Genomic DNA, 22948 nt, shown 5'->3' on the forward strand with positions numbered 1-22948 from the left:
ACCTCCACCAGTCTCTCTCAGGTCCTATTTGTCAGGTTATTTTTCAGGTCATTTTCACGTGTTCTCATTCTCCCTTTCATCACAGTGGAATTATTGCAGTGTTAAACTTGTTTGAATTAGCTACAGGTACAACATACTGTGCGCCATATCCCTCCCAGCCCAAATGTCTTAAGATATATCAAAAGAGAATATAGAAAAATTATGAACATAAGCATCTGAATATAAGGCTTTGATTATTATGAATTACCCTAAACCATGCCAATTTCACTAATTAGGTCAATGGTATCATTAAAATGTACATCTAGGCCAGAGTGAAACGACCTGAATATTACCCTATTTTACTTCAAGTATCATAGGCTGACTGAATGTATTGTTTTCTATTGAGATTTAAAAGGACTTTGTTTACCATCTCCCTCAAGCTGCCGCACACCGTATCTTTTAACGTCTTGGTGAGAACCATCTTCCAGCGATGTCAATAAGAGATAAAAAGTCGGGGAGGCAACAACTCAGAGGGCGGCTAAAAAAAGCCAGATTCCCATTTCCCAGCAGCTCCAGACTAGATTACAGTTTCTAGCAAATCTGCTCTCCCGTGAGCAGCGCTGGTGCTCTGCTCTGGTTGCCATTTTTAGATGAGGATATGCTATCTCTTCGCATTGGGGTTACCAGTGTCTGTTGTTGGCATGTGTTTGGAACTACTGTTGAGGCTACGCGGCACTTGTGATTACAGCCTAGAGGTCAAGAACTCTAAGGCATAGGTGGTAGTGCACACACAGGTGGTACCGCAGAGTTGATGGTTCAAGCCCTGCCCCAGGTGCTTTTCCACTACCTTATGCATTATGTTTACATAATTTGAAAAATAAGAAATAGAATACCTTGTCGAAATTAATCTGTAGCCTACCTATTATGAAAAATTCTCCCACAATCTGGTTATTAGGCTATGATATAAAATTAAAATGACTTAAATAAACATTATTCCACATGTTTGCAAAGCCTATACCATTACATAAACTACATCTATTGAATTTCATTATTCAGCTTATATGAACCAGTGGTGTAAAGTACTTAAGTAAAAATACTTTAAAGTACTATTTAAGTCGTTTTTTTGAGTATCTGTACTTTACTTAACTATATATTAACTTTATATTTCTGACTACTTTTACTTTTACTTCACTACATTCCTAAAGAAAACATTGTACTTTTTACTCCATACATTTTCCTTGACAACCAAAAGTACTAGTTGCGTTTCGAATGCTTAGAAGGGCAGGAAAATTGTTAAATTCATGCACTTATAAAGAGAACACGTGGTCATCCCTACTGCGTCTGGCCTAGAGGACTCACTAAACACAAATGCATCTTTGTCACGCCCTGACCTTAGAGATCCTTGTTATTCTCTATGTTTGGTTAGATCAGGGTGTGATTTGGGTGGGCATTCTATGTTCTCTATTTCTTTGTGTTTGGCCGAGTGTGGTTCCCAATCAGAGGCGCTCCAGACCTCCAGTTCGCCTCCACGGCCCAGTATATCCTGCGCCGGCTATACGTACTATGCCTCCAGTGCGCTGTCATAGCCTAGTGCGTCCCGTGCCAGCTCTCCACACTCACCGAGCTAAAGTGAGTATCCAGCCAGGATGTGTTGTGGCAGCTCCACTCACTAGGTTGCCAGTACGTCTCCTCAGTCCGGTGAGACCTGTTCCGGCTCCAGGTACGAAGCCTCCAGTGATGGTCCCCAGTCCGGAGCCTCTGGCGACGGTCGGCAGTCCGGTGTCTCCGGCGACGGTCGGCAGTCCGGAGCCTCCGGCGACGAGCTGCAGTCCGGAGCCTCCAGCGGGGGTTCCCAGTCCAGAGCCTCCGGCGACAATCTGCAGTCCGGAGCCTCCAGAGGGGGGTTCCCAGTCCAGAGCCTCCGGCGACGATCTGCAGTCCGGAGTCTTCAGCGACGATCTGCAGTCCAGAGCCTCCAGCGGGGGTTCCCAGTCCAGAGCCTCCGGCGACGATCTGCATTCCGGAGCCTCCAGAGGGGGGTTCCCAGTCCAAAGCCTCCGGCGACGATCTGTATTCCGGAGCCTCCAGCGGTGGTTCCCAGTTCAGAGCCTCTGGCGATGATCCACGGTCCGGTTCCTCCGGCAACGATTCACGGTCCGGAGTCTCCGGTCGACGATCCACGGTCCGGTTCCACAGAAGCGGAGGGATCAGCGTAGGGAGCGGGGGAAACGCCCCGAACCCGGAGCCGCCACCGAGATTAGATGCCCACCTGGATCCTCCCCTATAGGTTCAAGTTTGCGGCCGGAGTCCGCACCTTTGGGGGGGTGGGTACTGTCACGCCCTGACCTTAGAGATCCTTGTTATTCTCTATGTTTGGTTAGGTCAGGGTGTGATTTGGGTGGACATTCTATGTTCTCTATTTTTTTGTGTTTGGTCGAGTGTGGTTCTCAATCAGGGACAGCTGTCTTTCATTGTCTCTGATTGGGGATCATACTTAGGCAGCCCTTTTCCCCTCATTCAGTGTGTGATCTTGTCTTTGTTTGAGTTCATGTAGTCTGCACGACGAAGCTTTTCGTTCGTTATATTTTTTATTGTTTTTTTTGGTGGAACATTTAAATAAAAGAATGTGCACCTACCACGCTGCACCTTGGTCTCCTTCTGACGACAAACATTCCAATCTTCTGTTTTTTTAAATTTTTATTATTATTTTTTTTAATCCATTATTTTACCAGGTAAGTTGACTGAGAACACGTTCTCATTTGCAGCAACGACCTGGGGAATAGTTACAGGGGAGAGGAGGGGGATGAATGAGCAAATTGTAAACTGGGGATTATTAGGTGACCGTGATGGTTGAGGGCCAGATTGGGAATTTAGCCAGGACACCGGGGTTAACACCCCTACTCTTACGACAAGTGCCATGGGATCTTTAATGACCTCAGAGAGTCAGGACACCCGTTTAACGTAACGGGTAAATAATAAATAATGTCTGAGTGTTGGAATGGGACCCTGGCTATCCATACATTTTAAAAACTAGAAAATGGTGCTGTCTGCTTTGCAGGAATTTGAAATTATTTATAATTTTACTTTTGATACTTAAGTATATTTATATTTTAAACCAAACACTTCTAGACTTTTACTCAAGTAGGTTTGTACTGGCTGACTTTCACTCTTACTTGAGTAACTTTTTATTAAGGTATCTATACTTTTACTCAAGTATGACAATTGGGTACTTTTTCCATCACTGATATTAACTGCTTATTAATAGTAATTAACAGCCTGTAAACTCTTTGTTAACACCAATATTTTTTACAAAGGTCTCTTTTACAAGGAAGCTCTGCAATTTACAAATACAACACAATACAAATATATATATACAATATTTCAAACACATCCAATAGAAAGAGTTAGGCTACATTCCTCAGTAAAGAGATCCCCAGTCAATAATTTGAATTGTGCGAAATTGTACCATCCTTGAAAAGGCGTTCATTATGACCATGCGGAGTTATCATACTGGGCGCTCTGGATCCTGCGAGAGAGAAGTGGATCGTTGATGTATCAGTGCGAGTGCTAATCTGCTACATTAGGGATGCGCTCTTTGTCAAAAAGTCAGTCAGTTGTTATTTGGCGTAAACAGACACGGCTGCGACGATTTCAGCAACGTGAATGCTCTGGCTTCTAAATCGTTATGTAAATTGAAGAATTTTACGGAGGACATCCACAAAATGAAGGCTCAGGTGGTAGGCTTTTTGAAACTCTTTTGGAAAGATGGAAGTTATGGGAGAAAATAGACATCTCGCCTACTGCTACTGTATCATGCTCCTTGCCTATTCTACTCTACTGTTTAAATAGTCTACTCTATCTTTATGACAATGGGTTGGATGATGGATTTAAAGATTATAACGTGAAGAGTGCACAGCTGTCAGTCTTTTTAAATCATAGAGCGCATCTGTTCCCACAGGGCAAAAACTGGTTGGGTCAATGTTGTTACCACGTAATTTCAACAACAAAGATAATATGTGATGAAGTTGAATCAACGTGGAAAACTGAGTCATCAGCACTATAGAATTTCCCCCAAGAAATTCCCCCAACTTTGAACCTAAATCTTTTTTGTTTGTTGATTTTACGTTGAATTCACGTTAGTTGACAACTCAACCAAATGTAAATCAAAACTAGACTGAACTGACATCTGTTCACAGTGGGTTGTTTTGAGTGGCGGTTTCGAGAATTGAAGTGTGATCACAGAAAGAAGAGATGTGATATTATTTTTTATCTAGAAACCATTATCGTAAGCTGCTAACAGAGTTTAAAGTTCTAATTTGTCATTATATTCTGGAATAGAAATGCTATAAATAAGTAATTGTAGCATACTGCAGATATAAGCTAATTTCGTTTTTTGCATATATATATATTTTTTTAAATAAACCGGTTGAATACCTCATGATGTAGCCTATTTTACCAATTTTCTCCTTATTATAGCGCCATGGGGTTATCGTCATTATAGTTATTACCATGGGTACCAGTCTCATGGTTGTGTACAACAACAGCCTCACGGACACGTCAGGGACAGCGTATCACACGGATGCTGCTGCTACTGGGCCGCTAATGGATAAGCCCAGGAAAGCGCAGCCTAAACCAGGAAGAGCCCTGTCATCAACCCTACAGGGCTACACTGGAGTCATCGATCAAAAGGTAAGCAGTATACTGACTATAAGAACGCAACATCTGTAGAAATGTGTCAAGACATTTAAAACATGTATGGACAACCAATGCTGTCAACAAACAGCGGTTGTTTCCTGTGTCATTTATTCAAAAGGCTTTGTAGATATTTATTCAAAAGGCTTTGTAGATATTTTGAAATTGTAAGTAGGTATTCGGCAAAGTCTACAGTATATTCCAAAGTACCATCGAGAGCACTATCACTAGACTTTTCAATTACCCAATGCCTTTGTTGCCACATATCTTCAGTCTGTCGCTTAAGGTTCAATCGTTTAGAACTAAGATGAGGGTTAATCGATTCAGTGTCTTGTGAGTATAATTGTAATCAGTGGCCATAGCCAATATGTTGGCCATTAAGCACCTGAGAAGCACATTGTCTGCTCTAGTGATGTTGTGCATGAATAAGACGAGCTGCGCCTCCTGATCTGTATTCAGACTGTCATTCAGGTAAAGCTGACAGGCCGGCTCACAGACAAATATCCCAGGTAGGCTACACTCTAAATGGCTTATTGATAAAGCTTTGGAGATTTCTTCTTGGAACCACATGAGTGGGTGGGACTTTGAAATTGGCAACCGTCTGCGGTATGTTTGATTCCCGTCCCAACCACTGCAGCCAGCGAGGTTCCAGGCAAGTTGATTGAAAGCGAGATAGGTAGTTCAAATCAAATTGTATTTGTCACATGCTCCGAATACAACAGGTGACCTTACAGTGAAATGCTTACTTACAAGCCCCTAACCAACAATGTAGTTTTAAGAAAAATAACAACAACAACAACAAAAAATATGAAATAAAAGTAACAAATAATGAAAGAGCAGCAGTAAAATAACAGGGGGTAACGGTAGGGAGTCAATGTGCTGGGGCACCGGTTAGTCGAGGTAATTGAGGTAATATGTACATGTAGGTCGAGTTATTAAAGTGACATAGATATGCGTAGATAATAACAGAGAGTAGCAGCAGTGTAAGGGGGGGGGGGGGCAATGCAATTAGACTGGGTTGCCATTTGATTAGATGTTCAGGAGTCTTATGGCTTGGGGATAGAAGCTGATTAGAAGCCTCTTGGACCTAGACATGGCGCTCTGGTACCGCTTGCCGTGCAGTAGCAGAGAGAGCAGTTGTTTTGGTACCTTTGGGTTTTTGTTGGTTGTTATTCCTAAATAAGAGATACACACAGCGTGCTGGCTTCTGTATGGGCTGACTTTAGCAGCATGGCTCCAGAGTGGGAGAGATACGGGACTAGAGAGAGACACGGCAGCGTGGACGGACACTGCGTCTCTCAGGTGGCACCGGACAAGAGAGGCTACGACGGAGAGGAGTTGAGAACAGGATTATATCGGGGTCTGTGTCTGGAGCGGTTCTGTTCACTGCTCACTGTTTAATGACTATGAAAAGCGTCAGAGAGTTGTGTGATATTTAGCCATTGTACTGTACATGCCCAGCACAGCGAAGTTATTTGTTCTTGCCCAGCCCAAACTTTTCAATAGATTCAGCCGCAATTTGAAGTCCCCTTCCAGCCAACAGCTAGAATGTGATGATGACAGAACTTAGTAGCTCGGACCAAACAGGACACAAAGAGGTCTTTCTTTGTGTCCTATTTGGTCCCAGTCCAAGAAAAGGCAGCACAATGAACACATCTGGATTCTATTTCCATTCTCCCCACATCCCCTGATATTGCGTCTGATATTCGTTATGTATTGAAAAGTCCTCCCTCCAGTCGTTCCCTGCCATCGTATTTCTTCATCAATCGCCAACTGCCCTATCTCAGGTCTGCTCTCCACTGCAGGGACTCTCAAGTACCGCTGTAGTGTTGCTACCACTACACCCTGTAAATCACTATCTGGACTATCTGAATTCACAGACCATCCCAGTCAGTTGGTATCGGCTTTAGCTGCGGGGCCTCTTGACTCTCATCACTTAACATACACAAAGCATTCATGCATGCACACACACCCCCCCACACACACACACACCACCGTATTTACAGTATTTACTGCGCCTGAAGGATTCTGGTTATGCCCCTCATTAACTTATGTGCATAACTTTCTCTTCACGGGCCCGTGACTCCACAGAGCTGGGTGGTGGATCTGTGAGTACCACCACTACTCCTCTAGCTGCTTTCTGTCTCACACTGAGGGATGAGAAAGGCCACACATTAATCATGGAGAACACACAGGAAAGGTCTGCCTCCACCTACGTGCCATAGGAGGTTATTAGTTTGCTCACAAGCCACCCAACGCAAACCTTCTCTACTTCTATACCTGGAAACGTTTATCTCTTTCTAGTTTCACCTCAGCATTTGTGAATTGGGATGAGACATAAGATATACAGTACCTAACTGGTAGACCTTTGAATATTTCAGGACAAATCATTTATAATAGCTGAAACGTTGCTGATGCACGTAGCATAAAAGGAAATATAAAAAATAAAAAAAGGAAATATGTGTATCTGAGATGTAATCGTAGAATTTAGAATGAATCAGTGCGTCTCCCCCTTTGTGTTGCTTTCTCCACTGTCCGTCACGGTGGTTTCTTTTCTGAGAATGTCCCTCCATGGCGTTCTCACTTTTGACAATCTGATTACAGCTGCAGTCACACACACACACACGCATACGCACACGCACACACACACACGGCTGGTGGACTAGGTACAGTTAGTGACAGCCCCCCCACACACTCCCTCCTCTGATGCTTTACCGATTCCTATTAAAGAGATGTTGACCTTTAACACATGGCCATCAGCATCAATATGCACTGGCCTTTACACATGGTAATCACAAATCATGTATTTTCTGTGAATCTCCTCACTGAATGTGTGTGTTCGCACCAGTGCTGAAATCTACCACTTTGCTTTTAAAGCCTTGCTTTTTGATGTAATCGCTGATGATTAGTTGGAACTAGAAATGCAAATGTAGATAACCGGAGAAAAATCACAAGTGCAGAAATGAGTTATTTGTGAGACTCCCTCTTAATGATGCCCTTTACAAATCCCAGTTGTATAGAACACCAGACAAAGGATCCAGAAATCCCTTAAAAAACGACTACCTAACAAGAGAATCAGTGCATTCCTCCCTAACATCTGATATCTTCACCAGTCCTATAGGCCTAGACAGAGACTAGAAGATCAAAGTTTAACCGAACCACGGCTAACCTTATTGGACATCATCCTCTGGATGTCATTAACATAAGTAGCCCATTGGCTGTGCACCCGCCGCACTTCCTCCTCACTGAGAGAACTTCTTCAAATGGATCCAAGTCCTCATTAATCCAAGAGGACCTACTCCCTCATAAACTGATAGATAGACAGGGCTAATCAGAGCCTTGAGGAAAGCTGACAGGAAGCAATGAATATCATCATTTTGTAAGAGGCAGCTGTTGACTCCATCTTGGATCTAAGTGGGAATTGACTGTTTTTAGATTTCACTGTTAAAGACGAACTTTGACATTTTTTAAAGAACAAAATGGCAGTGATATATACAGAAAATATCGCAGAGCTGTGAGAAGAATGCTGGTGCCCTCATCATTAAAAAGCAGTTTAAAATCAAACAAATACACGTGTGAACACCAAAGATGATTTCAATTTCTACTTATTTGAGAAGAAATTGTGAATCGTGCAACGGTGCCAATATATTTGACCGCATCTGTAATACAGTAACCCCCCAATACAATTCCCCCCGGTCCCTCAAATGCCTCAACACCCTCAATTCTGACATTTCCTCTGATATGTAGGCCTACTGTCTCTAGTCATCATAAAGGAAGGGCTCTGTGCGCCTGGTCTCACTGTCAAACCATTGTTTCTGAAATATTACATTTACCAGAACTGCGAGACATGAAATCGAGGCTACTGTCCGCCTTGTGTGCTGTGAGTATTCTGGGAGGTAGCTAGAGAGAAGCTGAATGGACGGCGTTGTTCTCAATGCAATTACGATCCTGCTTTCCTCTGGGGAGAGTCTAAGCAGGAGGATAGTGATGCGTCTGGAGATGCTGTGTGGATGGTAATTGACTGGGTTGAGGCACTACTCATAACTGTGTGTTGTGCTGTGAGCTCTGTGGTCTGTTTATCATGGCTCAGCTAATCTAATCTACTTCACATTAGAGGTCAATGAAGTCTGAACCTGCATTCGCCCCATTTACTATAGTAACTCTGGGACTACGTCCCAAATGGCACCGTCCCAAATGGCATTCCCTACATAGAGCCCTATGGGCCCTGGTCAATAGTAGTGCACTGTATAGGGAGTAGGGTGCCATTTGGGATGCACAGTTTGAGTGGAATATGTATATTTTCGGTTTATGAATGATTTATGACACGGTGAGTCGTATTAGTCAAGTTCCTACTGCATAGGTAGGTGTGCTCATATTGAAATGAGTTCATAATGCAATAAATGTAAAACTATCAAACTATTTGGGTACAGGTGGATCCATGAAGACCTCTACCACAGTCTTCTCCCAAATGCATAGGCCTAATAAGGATCCTCCCAATTATTATTGCTTTCAAGCAGGTAGCTTCCATAATGATGGACTATGTAATAACATGTGATTCAATTATGTGTTATTTGAGAATCGTTTTTGACATGGTTTCTCCCCTAAAAGACTCGGTTTCAACCTTTTCCTCAAAATGAAGGTTGATAAGTCATTGCTATTTCTGCCTAGAAAGAATCATTGAGCTGACAGAAGCTCTGGGCTCTGTCAAAGACAATTTAGTCTTCCTGTCAAAAACACTTATTACTGGTACTGGGAGAATTTCCCTGGTGCTCGAGGCCACAAGGAGGATCCAATAATAAAGTTGAAAGTTATTGCCTGGGTTCTAGGTTCGCGTTTTGCTGCACTCATATTCCTGAGCGTGAACATTTTTTCAATTCCAAATATCAACCTCTTGACTCGTTAAAGGAGAAACGAATGTGTCGAGAAAATGTTCACAGACAAACATAGTCAGTTCAGGTAAGAAAGCAGCAGAGATGGAAAGGAAAGAACAATCTTTCAGGAAGGAAACACCTGCAGTTCATTAGAAGAGACAGGCATGAAGACCAGCCAATAGAGAAAATGCAGAAACAAAACCGGCACGGTTTTCTTTTCTTGTATTGAACTGCATTAAGTAGGAAGTAGGAAGAAGAGCGGTAAAGAAGAATACGTAAAGAACGTAAAGAATACGAGAAATAAATACGATCTATGTCCTCCCTAGTTTATTTTCGTAGCCTGGCAGGGGATTGTGTATAATTGTGTGACGTGGTGTGTCATCTTTTTCTTGTCTACTTGTAGGATGTCTGGCTAGCACGAACAATCGATATATCCACACTATTTCGATGAAAGATGCGGTAGATTGAAGTCGGGAAATTCAATTTCACAACCTGTTACCATGACAGAAGAACCCGGATCACTCATCACACACACTTCCCACATCGTGCTCATTCCCTTCTCCGTTTCCTGGCAGCTTCCCTTGGTAATTCATCTATATGTAATTACAGAGATTATAGGAAGACACATGTGAACAGTAGAGCGGGATCATGAGGCAGTGAAGTCGGTAATCTCACCCGTATGCACAGTATGTATGTGTGCACAGGCCACACGGGCCACAGTCAAGCATGAAGCTGAGAGTACAGCTCTGAATGCCAATGGGCCTCTGCATTAAGCCTTAGAATAATTCATGAGAGGGTCTCAGGATTTTCATTATTAGATATAGATGCCCTTTTGCCTGGCCTTCTACTTTATGCTGTAGCGGGTATTGATTATGCTGTTGGATTTTGGGGAACACAGTTTTCCTCTTGGCAGGGAGATCTGAATCTGGTGCCATGGACCTCAACTCTCCGTCCGCCCATTGACATCGATGAGAGAGAGGGAGGATTACATTATTTTTTAACGTTTTTGAACGTTGAAACAAAAGTATACACCTGACACACATGATTATGGCTTAAACAAAAATATTAATAACATTCCACCCATGAGGGCACTAGGTCATTTGACTGCAGGAAAGGGCCACAGGCATCGTTACATACTCCAACATGAATATGTGCATATGTCTCATATTTTATTGAATGATAATGGGTCGTGTGATTCCTGTAGAAGACCCTTTGGGCTCCCGTCAGCCCCAGAGAGCGCAGATTCTGTTTGAAAACTTCAAACATGCATCCTTCTTTCTTTTCTGCCTTCCGATAGGCTTGAGCAATGTGGTGGGTACCGTGGTTTCACGTGTCCAATGCTGTTAGCTACAGGTAACTGCCAAAATAAAGGAATAACCAACCTAAAGTGTCATAGCCCTTTCCTGCAGTCAATGACCAAAAGCACCCTCTTTGGCCTCATGGGTAGAATGTTATTAATATTTTTCCTTATTTCGTTATTAATGAAGATTATTAATTTAAAAAATGGACACAAATCCTGAATCAAACCTGATTTAGCCCACTGCAGTATAAGGTTCATAGGGTGTTGGGCCACCACAAGCCGCAAGAACAGCTTCAATGCACCTTGGCATAGATTCTACAAGTGTCTGAAACTCTATTGGAGGGATACGACACCATTCTTCCACAGGAAATTCCATCATTTGGTGTTTTGTTGATGGTGGTGTAAAACGCTGTCTCAGGCATCGCTCTATAAGTGTTCCATTGGGTTGAGATCTGGTGACTGAGACGGCTATGGCATATGGTTTACATTGTTTTCCTTCTCATAAAACCATTTAGTGATCATTCGTGCACTGTGGATGGGGGCATTGCCATCCTGGAAAAGACCACAGACTAGAGGCCTTCACAGGTTCAAAAGGTTGGACCCGTTCCGCAATGGACCTGGGACTTTCCCATCCGGACCCGATATGCATAAATGCCTTTTTTTAAATATAGAGATCCGTTTCAAACGTACCCGAGAACAACTAGACCAATTCCGTATAGAGCTGGTTCGGATCCAGACCCGATCCAATCCGAGTGGGGGAAGCAGCAGAGAAGTACATTTTTAAGCTACTTTATTAACTCGAGCTGATAAAGCGCGAGGGAGATGAAGTAGAGAGAGGTAATGCTCTAGCATAGGCCATGCTGTGTGTGTAGGCTACTGTGAGTGAGCAAGTGACACGGAACAGGGAGGGTGGGAGGAAGAGATGAGAGACAGCAACCAACTAAGCCGACAAGTGCTATAGTAGACTAATAGCTGCCATAGCTAGGTTATTTATCATCCAATATGATTACGTAGGTAACCTGTCTTGACTGCATCAAACCGGGAGGAGCTAGTTAAGATAGCTAGCTAGCTAGGCTAATTAAGGCTGCATGTGCATTCTCGTCCTACACAGTTACAAACAACAACAATTCCATTCAGAATATTAATTAGCAGCCTACCTGTTGCCTCTTGGCCATTGTAACCTATCCTTCTCCTTGTTGTTAACAACAACATCAGCAACAAGCTACATGCGCCACTCTCGTGGAAAGCAAAGAGCAGCAGTATAAATTACACATTTCTCTCTCTTTCTGCTGCAGCAGCAGCAGCAGAAATTCAGAAATTCAGCAGAAATTCGGATCTGTATGGATCCTTCCAGAAAAGTCTGTTAAAATGACACATACCCGAGACCCCTGACCCCTGAATATCAGATCCGACCAGACCTGTGACATTATTTCGACTTATGGATCCGGACAGGTGGATCTGTGAAGACCTCTACCACAGACCACTCCCATCAGAATAGAAATGATTTCCATAGGTTGAAGGCGATCACTCAGAATGGCTGTGTATTTGTTGGTATCTACCTTGCTATCTAAGGGGTTGAGAGGACTTAAACCATGCCAGGAAAATGCACCCCACACATAACAGAGCCGCCAGAACTCTCATTTACTCAAGTGTTTCCTTTATTTTGGCAGTTACCTGTACATAATTTCAGTGCAAGGAAATAAGGAAGCGTGCATTTTTTATGTTGTTTTAATGGCCAGAGTTGAACTCCTGTAACCTCTGACCTCACTCTACTATACCGTCTTTGACCTCTTGACTTTCCCCCCGAGCCTCTGAGGATGCACTGTAACTGCTGTGCCCTGGTGACCAGCTCGGGCCACCTTACCGGCAGCAACCGCGGGGACGAAATCGACAGCACCGAGTGCGTCATCCGCATGAACGACGCCCCGACTGGGGGTAGTTTCCAGCGGGACGTGGGCCAGCGTACCAGCCTGCGCGTCATCGCCCACTCCAGCCTGCAGAGGGTACTGCGGAGCCGGCAGGAGCTGCTCAACGCCAGCCAGGACTCAGTCTTCCTCTTCTGGGGACCCAGCAGCTGTATGCGACGCGACGGCAAAGGCCTGGTCTTCAACAACCTGCGTATGGTCAACCAGCTGCTGCCCAAGCTCAAGGTCTATGTCATCTCCCAGCTCAAGATGCCGCAGTTCGATGAGCTCTTCAAGAAGGAGACAGGGAAAGACAGGTAGGGTTTTGACATTTTGACCCTCGGGTCAATGATGCCATTGGGTTTTGGCTTTGTGAGTCTGTCTGTCTGTCCAATTCTGGTCAAGAATGACTTCCGAAAAATACAGTCAGTGTGTTTAAGGACTTGAGCCACTTGAAGCAGGATTTGCCAGGGAAGTCGAATGCATTGTAGTCAGTGCTCTTGGGCATAAACATTCTAATTCAAAAGCTGCTTTTGAGCATTTTTAACAAAAGAATAAGAAAGAAATCCCAACAACCACCCAACCACTCACACTATCATTAATGGGATTTAGTTCAAAGCACTCTGAATATATGTTAGGAACTAAGAGGATTAGTTGTAGACCATGGGGTATGAGAATCTCATTGAATGGGACAATGCAGCTAGAGAGGGATTTTAGCAATCTGTAAGTACAGAAACTGTCCCAAACAAAATGCTGGATCATGTTGTGAATGGAAGTGGTAGAAGAAGAAGAAACAAGACGTTGTGTAATAACGCTGAGACAACCTAATGCCAACTACCAATTTTACATTACGAAGTGTTAGGTTCTAATTCTCAGAGTAAAAACTCTACGGACACTATGAACGCTCAAACCAAGTTTATTCTTCCCAGAGGGTGAATTAGACAAAGACATGGTTTCAGCCGTGATAGTATACATACCCCACTTTGGGTGGAGTCTCCTCCTTATCGCTAAACATTGCATCATTATTGCTGGGCAGGTAGCCTAGTGGTTAGAGCATTGGGCCAGTAACCGAAAGGTTGCTAGATCAAATCCCCGAGCTGTTAAGGTAAAAATCTACTGTTCTGCCCCTGAACAAGGCGGGTAACCCACTGTTCCTAAGCCACCATTGTAAGTAAGAATTTGTTCTTAACTGACTTGCCTACTTAAATCAATGTTATGTAGGACAGTGATATGGGCCTTAAATGGTTCCTCCCTTTATCAGCACTGCTACATGTGATTGTTCTCCCTGCATTCAGCCCCTCCCAAGTTTCATTATGGCACCTCTCATGTCTCTTTTATAACTAATGATTAATATAATAACTAACGATTAATAATAGTTAAAGCTCAGAAACGTTGACGAAATGTCTCTGTGTTTCTGCGCAGGAAAATCTCTTTGACAACAGAGTGATCGAATTAAGATAGTTCATCTGTACATGACATTTACATATGCTACGATAATACGAGATAATTGGTGTCTTCATTAACTGTTGACAGGAAGTGACAAAAGTGCTGCACAGCCTCACAAGATAATGTCACTGAGGCAAAGCTAGGAGCAGAAACCGATTGCAGGTCCTACCAGACTTTCACTGGCTGGCACTCTCCCTGGGTACTCTCACCGTGCCCCCCTGGCAGAGGCTGCCAACAGTAAACAGAATGAGCCCAGACAGAAGTGGCACCGCTGCCAGCTGGGATATCCCCCAGTGAGGGGCTGGTATGGCTGGCAGGTCCAGCCTCGACAAACTAGCCTTGACGGTTCAGTAGATCAAAGGGCTCCATTTTACAGGGGGCACTGCTTTGATGGCTGTTTAACAGTATTGAAATTGCGATTTCATGTCAAATCATGTAAATTAGGAATATGGCAGTGTGAAATCTTATGGTATTAAAAATTAAGCAATAAATTGAGGGCCTTGGGCAGGATGGATATCGCTGCAAGCACCACATATGGTCAGTTTTTTTCTGTCTCACAATTTCTCTCATTTAAATCTATTGAGTCATGCAATACATTTCGTTGGAACATATAGTATATATTGTGTCTTGTTTCCCCTCACCGTGTCATCCAGGAAGACCTCTAACTCATGGCTGAGCACTGGCTGGTTCACCATGGCCATTGCCCTGGAACTCTGTGACACGATCAATGTCTATGGCATGGTGGCTCCTGACTTTTGCAGGTGGGTTGGGTTCGGCACAGGTCACAGTGCTGTCGGACCCGAGAGTTTCAATGACATGTATGCCATAGGGATTATTACTAATAGGCAACTTATCACTTTTATTATTATTGTTATTATTTCTGTTCTGGCAAATAAAAGATACCTGCTTGTGTTCTAAATATCTTGACTATGCATCTTAATACATGAGAGGGGAAGGTCGAATAAAACAAAGATAGATAGATGGAGGATAACAGGTGCTCCAGATAATGAGCTGATATCCACAGGCAGGTCCATGGGACCAGATCCAATGTCTGTGTTGTGTGAATTATTCATGCTGGCTCAAACTCTCCTCTGAGGCTAGAGTCTACTGAGTCTAGGACTGAAGAATTATCACAGGGAAAGAAGTAGCTTTGATAAGCACATCTCAGGGCTAAGAAATATGATATACAGGGCATTCGGAAAGTATTCAGAGCCCTTAACTTTTTCCTCATTTTGTTACATTACAGCCATATTCTAAAATGAAGTAAATAGTTTTTTCCCTCATCAGTCCAAACACAATACCCCATAATGACAAAGCAAAAAGGTTTTTGGACATTTTTGCAAATGTTTATATTTATTTAAAAATACAATATCACATTTACATAAGTGTTCAAATCCTTTACTCAGGACTTTGTTGAAGCATCTTTGGCAGTGATTACAGCCTCAAGTCTTCTTGTGTATGACGCTACACGCTTGGCACACCTGTATTTCTGGAGTTTCTCCCATTCTTCTCTGCTGATCCTCAAGCTCTGTCAGGTTGGATGGGGAGCGTTGATGCACAGCTATTTTCAGGTCTCCAGAGATGTTTGATCGGGTTCAAGTCTTTTTCTTTTCTTTTTTTATGTTATCTTTATTTAAATAGGCAAGTCTGTGCTCTGGCTGGACCACTCAAGGACATTCAGAGACTTGTCCCGAAACCACTCCTGCGTTGTCTTGGCTGTGTGCTTAGGGTTGTTGTCCTGTTGGAAGGTGAACCTTCACCCCAATCTGAGGTCCTGAGCGCTCTGAAGAAGGTTTTCATCAAGGATCTCTCTGGACTTTGCGCCGCTCATCTTTCCCTCGATCCTGACTAGTCTCGCAGTCCCTGCCGCTGAAAAACATCCCCACAGAATGATGATGCCACCACCATGCATCATCGTAGGGATGGTGCCAGGTTTCCTCCAGATGTGACGCTTGGCATTCAGGCCAAAGAGTTCAATCTTGGTTTCATCAGACCAGAGAATCTTGTTTCTCATGGTCTGAGAGTCTTTAAGGGCCTTTTGGCAAACTCCAAGCGGGCTGTCATGTGCCTTTTACTGAGGAGTGGCTTCCGTCTGGCCATTCTACCATAAAGGCCTGATTGGTGGAGTGCTGCAGAGATAGTTGTCCTTCTGGAAGCTTCTCCCATCTCCACAGAGGAACACTGGAGCCATGTCAGAGTGACCAATTGCTCAGTTTGGCAGAGCGGCCAGCTCTAGGAAGAGTCTTGGTGGTTCCAAACTTCTTCCATTTAAGAATGAAGGAGGCCACTGTTTCCTTGGGGACCTTCAATACTGCAGAAATGTTTTGGTACCCTTCCCCAGATCTGTGCCTCGACACAATCCTGACTCGGAGCTCACAATTCCTTCAACCTCATGGTTTGGTTTTTGCTCTGACATGCACTGTCAACTGTGGGACCTTATATAGAAAGGTGTGTGCCTTTCCAAATCATGTCCAATCAATTGAATTTACCACAGGTGGACTCCACAATCAAATTGTAGAAACATCTCAAGGATGATCAATGGAAACAGGATGCACCTGAGCTCAATTTCGAGTCTCATAGCAAAGGGTCTGAATACTTATGTAAATAAGATATTTCAGTTTATGTTTTATAAATTTGCAACAATTTCTAAAAACCTGTTTTCGCTTTGTCATTATGGAGTATTGTGTGTAGATTGATGAGGAAAATAAAATATTGAATTGATTTTAGAACAAGGCTGTAATGTAACAAAATGTGGAAAAAGTCAACGGGTCTGAATACTTTCTGAATGCACTGTACTGCATCTCCACCATCTCTCTGTATTTTTCAATCCCTCTCTCTCTCCCTCCCTCTCTACCACTCCCCTCCCTATTCTCTATCTGTCTCTCGCATGCATGCACACACACTCTCTCTCTTTTTCTGTTGATCTCTCTCCTCTCCAATCTCACTCTCTCTCCCCCCTCTTCCATTTCCCCCCTCAAACTTCTCTCCCCCTCATTTCCTCCTTTCTCCAGGGCTCCTTCCCATCTCTCGGTGCCGTATCATTACTACGAGCCTTCGGGGCCTGACGAGTGCGCCATGTATCTCTCCCACGAGCGGAACCGGCGCGGCAGCCACCATCGCTTCATCACGGAGAAGACAGTGTTCGCCAACTGGGCTCGGATGTTCGACATCCACTTCTACCAGCCAGACTGGACCCCGTCCTCTACTCTCAATGGAAACAGCTCACTCACACCTGCTTCAGATGGCTCTTGATACCAGACATAGACAGAAAGGTCATCAGGACCTGGGGAAGAAGTGACTGTGTGTTTGGACACCAACATGCTGATTTTCCTCATCCTCTCCTTGGCTCCCTTATGGGAGTGTCCCTTATGGGAGTGTGTGGGGGGAGTGGAAAAGTACAAGGGTCATTCCACCAATTCAGTGCCTTTTGAGAAGTGTAATTTGGAAAAAAGATATGTTTGATTTAACCTAATTTTAACATTCTGACATAAAGAGCACATGTTCAACTTCATAAAAAAATTAATTTTCCCATCTCAGCAGGTTAAATTCAAAAATGACTATAGTAAGTGCTAACTAAGTGCCAAATAAAGTAACAGGGTTGACTGTTTTCTTAAATCAGCCATAAATCCCCTTGTGACAGGGGGAATGGAAGCTTGCTATGTGCAACAGAGGGTGGCAATTGAATGTAAGCTTCACAAAAATATTATGAAATTGTAAAAAAAACAAAATGCCTGTCTATCTATGGGTAACAGGGATGACGTGTTATGCTCGACCCGCTCAGATTTCCACCACAAAACACCAGAACGTGGCAAAAAAGAGTGGAACCAGCTCACCTGCTTTTACACTAGGATCTGACTATTAAAGGAGAGTTCTGTTCACGTAACCTGTTGACCTTCAAATGAAGGACAGATGTAAATGATTCACTAATCACATTAAATAAATAATCACCTTCAGAAATGACTTAGTTATTTTGTTGCTTTGACAAAGGCTTTACAATGATGGTGATACTTTGAGAAATGTTGGGATTAAGTGGGTTAACATCTTAGAAGTGACACAGGGCTGAAGGAGGGAAATGTCAAAAGGCAGAATTTTGGCACTTTAGCAAGTGTCATATAAAAAATCTGATTTATTGAATTCTCCATATGGTCTATATTAAATATCTCTTAGATTAATATAACAATATAACTTTTTAAGATATTGGTGCACAATTTTTACTTAAAATATCAAAGAGACGCAAAAGGCACTCTTTTCGTGGAATGACCCGCAAGCTGCAGTTGCTGGAGAAGCAGACTTCAAAGAAGTGGGTAGCTGCTCCTCTAATGGCGTACGCACACACTGTAAAATAAAAAATCTAGTTGTTAAGTAACTGGTTCCACAGCCTTTTTCTTTTGTTTACTCAACTTTTTGGTCCAAGTGTTACCAAAACAACAAAAAATTGTTGGCACCAATTTAGCTCCAACTTGAGAAAACTTGAAGTGTTTGCTCAACTTGTGTTCGTTCTACAATGAAATATTATTTGGGCATCTTAACTAAAAAAGGCTGTGCAACTGGTTACACACACAAACAGTGCTTTTAACACACATGAGTAAACTGTGCTTTTTAATTTATACATTAATCGTTATTCAACATGTCCTCACCTGGGATTTGAACTCACAACCTCCTGGTTCATGGAATGCAGATCTTCATACTACGCCACCATGTCTGTGTCAATTATCAGTTAATCAGACTTTGCTCTCATTATTGATTTGATTGACCTATTTCAGCAATTAGGCTAATTTATAACTCTGTGATGTACCAACTCAAATAATAATGAGAGACGCAATATCTCCTTCACAATACTTAAAATAAATTATTTTGTTGAATTATTTACACGTTCTGTAAGTAAATACATAGGGCCTATATAAAACCAACTGGGCACTCATAAAAGGAGAGCTCAAATACAAGGACAACTGGCTACCAATCTGTTTTTCCACACTGATACAAACTGGGAAGAGAGATTCTATGTAAAACTATATGATCGCATTGTGTCATCGTAGTGCCCTTTCCTTCATGTTTATGGAGAAAACAGAGCCGGAAAAATGTCAATTCTTATCAACTGAGCCTGACTTGATCACCTAGCTACGTTTGTTTTTTTCCCCAAAAAGTAACTAAGTAACAGATTACTTAAATTGAAAACGAATGCGTTAGGTTAGTCGTTACCACAAAAAGTTATCTGAGTACTTTAACGCGTTACTTTGGTATCCTAATGCCAGTAGCTACCCTCCCAAACAGGATGGGGCTACAGGAGCAACCCTTCGGAATGATGGGATGTCATCTACACAGCGTCCACCTGAGACCTGGATCATAATGAGCATCCCGGAGGTGGACCTGGTTGGATTTAAGGGCTTCAAAGGACAAGCAGGGTTTAAAACAAGCTTGTTTTTTAATTAGTCCAGTCCCTATAATCACACTCTCAGGGCGACATGATAATTACGTTTGACCTTACCTCGTAAAATGCAGTGTAAATGTATAAGTAGGTTTTGGTGCTTACAAACTATTCACCTACAAGCCTCTTTATTCGTATATTTGGAAAAGGTTAGCCCGAGTTTTACAGGTCCAAAGTGCCAAGGTGGTGTACTTGGTATACATAAATAATAGGCAGTCTTGTCCTGACTTGATTTGGGTGAGGAATCCTGTTTCCAAAGCAACCTGACAAAACAGGCGTTAACAAAGGTTCAAAACAAATCATGAGCTATCCCCCTTCCTCTTTCAATAGTGTTCAACTTTATCACCATTGAAATCATACCGTTTGCGGATGCAGGGTGTAGAGTACATTACAGTATGTGTCAGGATTTGACACCTCATTGAGCCGGAGGATGAACAGTCAACGTTCCATATCATGGTCTGATCATTTCATCTTCTGAGCAGCAATTTCCATCATGACACATATCCCCATTCCTGACATAGATAAGCACTGGCGCTAAATTGCCGAAATTACAAATGTTGATAGCCCCTGGTAGTGGGGGAGATGGTTTTAGGATGTTTTGGTGGTGATTCTTGAATGGTTTTATCAGTAAAAAGTGACATCATTATCCAGTGGGACCAAACTGTTTTCTGCACATAGTTGAGATAAAGTATAAGATAAGTATAGGAAAAGATTGCATAGCCTACGCACATCCAATACTGAGCAGGTGCTGGAGATCAAATAACATGATCAGCAAAAGGTAAAAACAGAAGGCAGTGTACAGAGTCTGATGATTTATGAGGTATTATAACTTATCTTTTTTATAGGCCGTTAATAACTTGGCCCCAGCCCACTTTTAGATGACCAGAAGGTAGGCTTAAAACAGACTGTCATTTCTCTAAGTGTCAAAAGCTGGTGGAAATTCTTGGCATATTTGAAATGTGAAGGTTATGAGGTGTTTTAGGAGATATTACTCATGTTTGCCCTGACACCTAGTGGCTATGTGTGTCCTCCATATATATGGACTGGTCTGTGGGTGCGGGAGAATGAATGTCTTGTCGTCTATTACTGTTTTAACGTTGATTGTGGGCATAGCGGGGCACTTTGCAGTGTGTGGGTGGTCTATATGGACAACAATTGTTCCAATCGCCCGAGGAAAATTGTAATTGCCACGTTTTCCGCCTTCACCAGTAGAATATAGGCCCACCCTTTGTCTTTAGTGGATAGTTCATTGTTGACAAAATATTCTAAATATGGGTTCTGTCTGTGAGGAACCTTTATTATAGATCCATCTGCGAGGCCCCTATTTAAACTGGTAAGCCTGAAATGAACCTTTACCATGATAGACCAGCCTGTAAGGCCCCTATTTGCTCTGATCAGCCTCCGGGGAGCCTTTATTATAGACCATTAGACCAGCCTGTTAGGCCCATATTTACTCTGACCCGCCTGAGAGGAAACTTTATTATCGATTAGCCTGTAAGGCCCCTATTTACTCAGATCAGCCTCAGAGGAGCCTGTATTGTATTAGTTGTATGAATAGATAGCTCTATTTAACCAGCCAGCTAAGATACAGCTTGCTATATTAGCTCATTGCTCAAGAGAAAATAGCTAGCTAAGCAGTTAGCAGTGGTGTAAAGTACTTATGTAAAAATACTTTAAAGTACCACTTAAGTAGTTTGTTTTGGTATCTGTACTTTACAATTTTTATTTTTGACAACTTTTACTTTTACTTCACTACATTCCTAAAGAAAATAATGTACTTTTTACTCCATACATTTTCCCTGACACCCAAAAGTACTTGTTACATTTTGAATGCTTAGCAGGACAGGAAAATAATCAAATTCACACACTTATCAAGAGAACGTCCCTGGCCATCCCTACTACCTGATGTGGCGGTCTCTGTAAACACAAATGTGTTGAAGTGTGCCACTAACTATCAGTAAATTATTTTTTATTTATTTAAATTGTGTAGTCTGGTTTGCTTAATATAGGGAATTTGAAATTATTTATACTTTTACTTTTGATACTTAAGTACATTTTATCAATTACATTTACTTTTGATACTTAAGTTCATCTAAAACCAAATACTTTTAGACTTTCACTCAAGTAGTATTTTACTGGGTGACTTTCAGTTTTACTTGAGTCATTTTCTATTAATGTATCTTTACTTTTGCTGAAGAATGACAATTGGGTACTTTTTCCACCACTGGCAGTTAGTAACATTGGTAGCTGTAATTGCTGCATTATGTTGTCAGATGAAAAACATCAGCAAAATAGTCGACTAAGATGCAAGCTCCTTTAAAAAGAGAACTAACCAGCTAAACAGCTTAGATGATCTATATATCAGCCTGTATAATGTCTATGTAGTCTTGCTATTTCAGTCTTTATATGTTAGCCAGTATAATTTGAAAACAGTCCAGCCATTTCAGTGTTTTTGGATCAGCTAGCCTGACTAAAGATTTCAAAATGGTTATTCTCGCTCTCCCCCTTTTACAATTTGAATTTGAATTGGCGGAGTTGCTTAAACATCAGCCTGTGAGGCAGCAGTGTGTAAACATCAGCCTGTGAGGCAGCAGTGTGTAAACATCAGCCTGTGAGGCAGCAGTTTGCAAACATAGGCATGAGGGAGCAGTGCCTCACAGGCACAAGTCACTTGTGATAGTAGTAGATTGTATTGGTTTTTCGTAGTTATAGACTGAATTGTCTATGGCGTGCTAAAATATGCTATTCCTGCCATTGACCTGTGATGTTGTGTTCTTCAACAAAAAAATAGACATATTTTCACCCTGTCTTTGTAATTCAGCTACTGAGTGATGTGTATCTGTTTAGAAATGGCATCATATGGAACTGAATAAAATTGAAATTAATACATTTTTCTCATGTGGGACAATGTCTTTACAATTACATTTTAGAAGGATATGCATAGTTTATGTGTGGCCAAACAACTGGAGTGGAGATTGATAAGAGTCTTAAGGAAATAACAGTGGTTGAAGTGTGCTTTTAAACCAGCAGATGGAAATATAGTCCCAACCTTGGGAAGAACTTCCATCCAAATACATGTTGAATGCTGGAAGAACCCACCCTTGAATTTACACACCAACCTGTTTTTCCTCCCTTTTTTTTGTAATTATTGGGTTTAACCACATGGGAAGGAATCCTCGGAGAGGACAGAGCAAATCCTTTGGCTTACCACACCAGGATCAAGCTACAGAACAAGCTTCACAGAGTTATTTCAGGAAAATGGACCCTAGGTCCTGATCCTGCATTAACCATTATATAATGAACACATCATTTCAATTAATCGTATAATAAC

General features: G+C 42.3%; 1 protein-coding gene across 2 annotated transcripts; it reads left to right on the forward strand.

The window, feature by feature from the left end:
- The first annotated feature begins 3511 nt into the window (after positions 1-3511).
- On the forward strand, positions 3512-22508 carry LOC139540746 (alpha-N-acetylgalactosaminide alpha-2,6-sialyltransferase 5-like). Of its 2 annotated transcripts, none has more exons than XM_071344671.1 (5): positions 3512-3716; positions 4456-4668; positions 12651-13063; positions 14846-14953; positions 17204-22508. In XM_071344671.1, exons 1-5 carry the CDS (start codon positions 3702-3704, stop codon positions 17442-17444), a joined length of 990 nt encoding a protein of 329 aa, XP_071200772.1. In that variant the 5' UTR covers positions 3512-3701; the 3' UTR covers positions 17445-22508. The 2 variants fall into 2 exon arrangements, with proteins under 2 accessions (XP_071200772.1, XP_071200773.1); XM_071344672.1 differs by having other exon boundaries at positions 3512-3713.
- Positions 22509-22948: the final 440 nt, after the last annotated feature.

Source organism: Salvelinus alpinus, chromosome 16, assembly GCF_045679555.1.
Source record: "Salvelinus alpinus chromosome 16, SLU_Salpinus.1, whole genome shotgun sequence".
NCBI classification, from domain to species: domain Eukaryota; kingdom Metazoa; phylum Chordata; class Actinopteri; order Salmoniformes; family Salmonidae; genus Salvelinus; species Salvelinus alpinus.

What these genes read in the sequence shown, in the direction of transcription:
- LOC139540746 (XM_071344671.1), top strand. An exon ending in CTGGAGTCATCGATCAAAAG is followed by an intron (nt 4,669 to 12,650) that starts GTAAGCAGTATA and finishes TTTCCCCCCGAG; the next exon opens with CCTCTGAGGATGCACTGTAA. An exon ending in GTGGCTCCTGACTTTTGCAG is followed by an intron (nt 14,954 to 17,203) that starts GTGGGTTGGGTT and finishes TCCTTTCTCCAG; the next exon opens with GGCTCCTTCCCATCTCTCGG.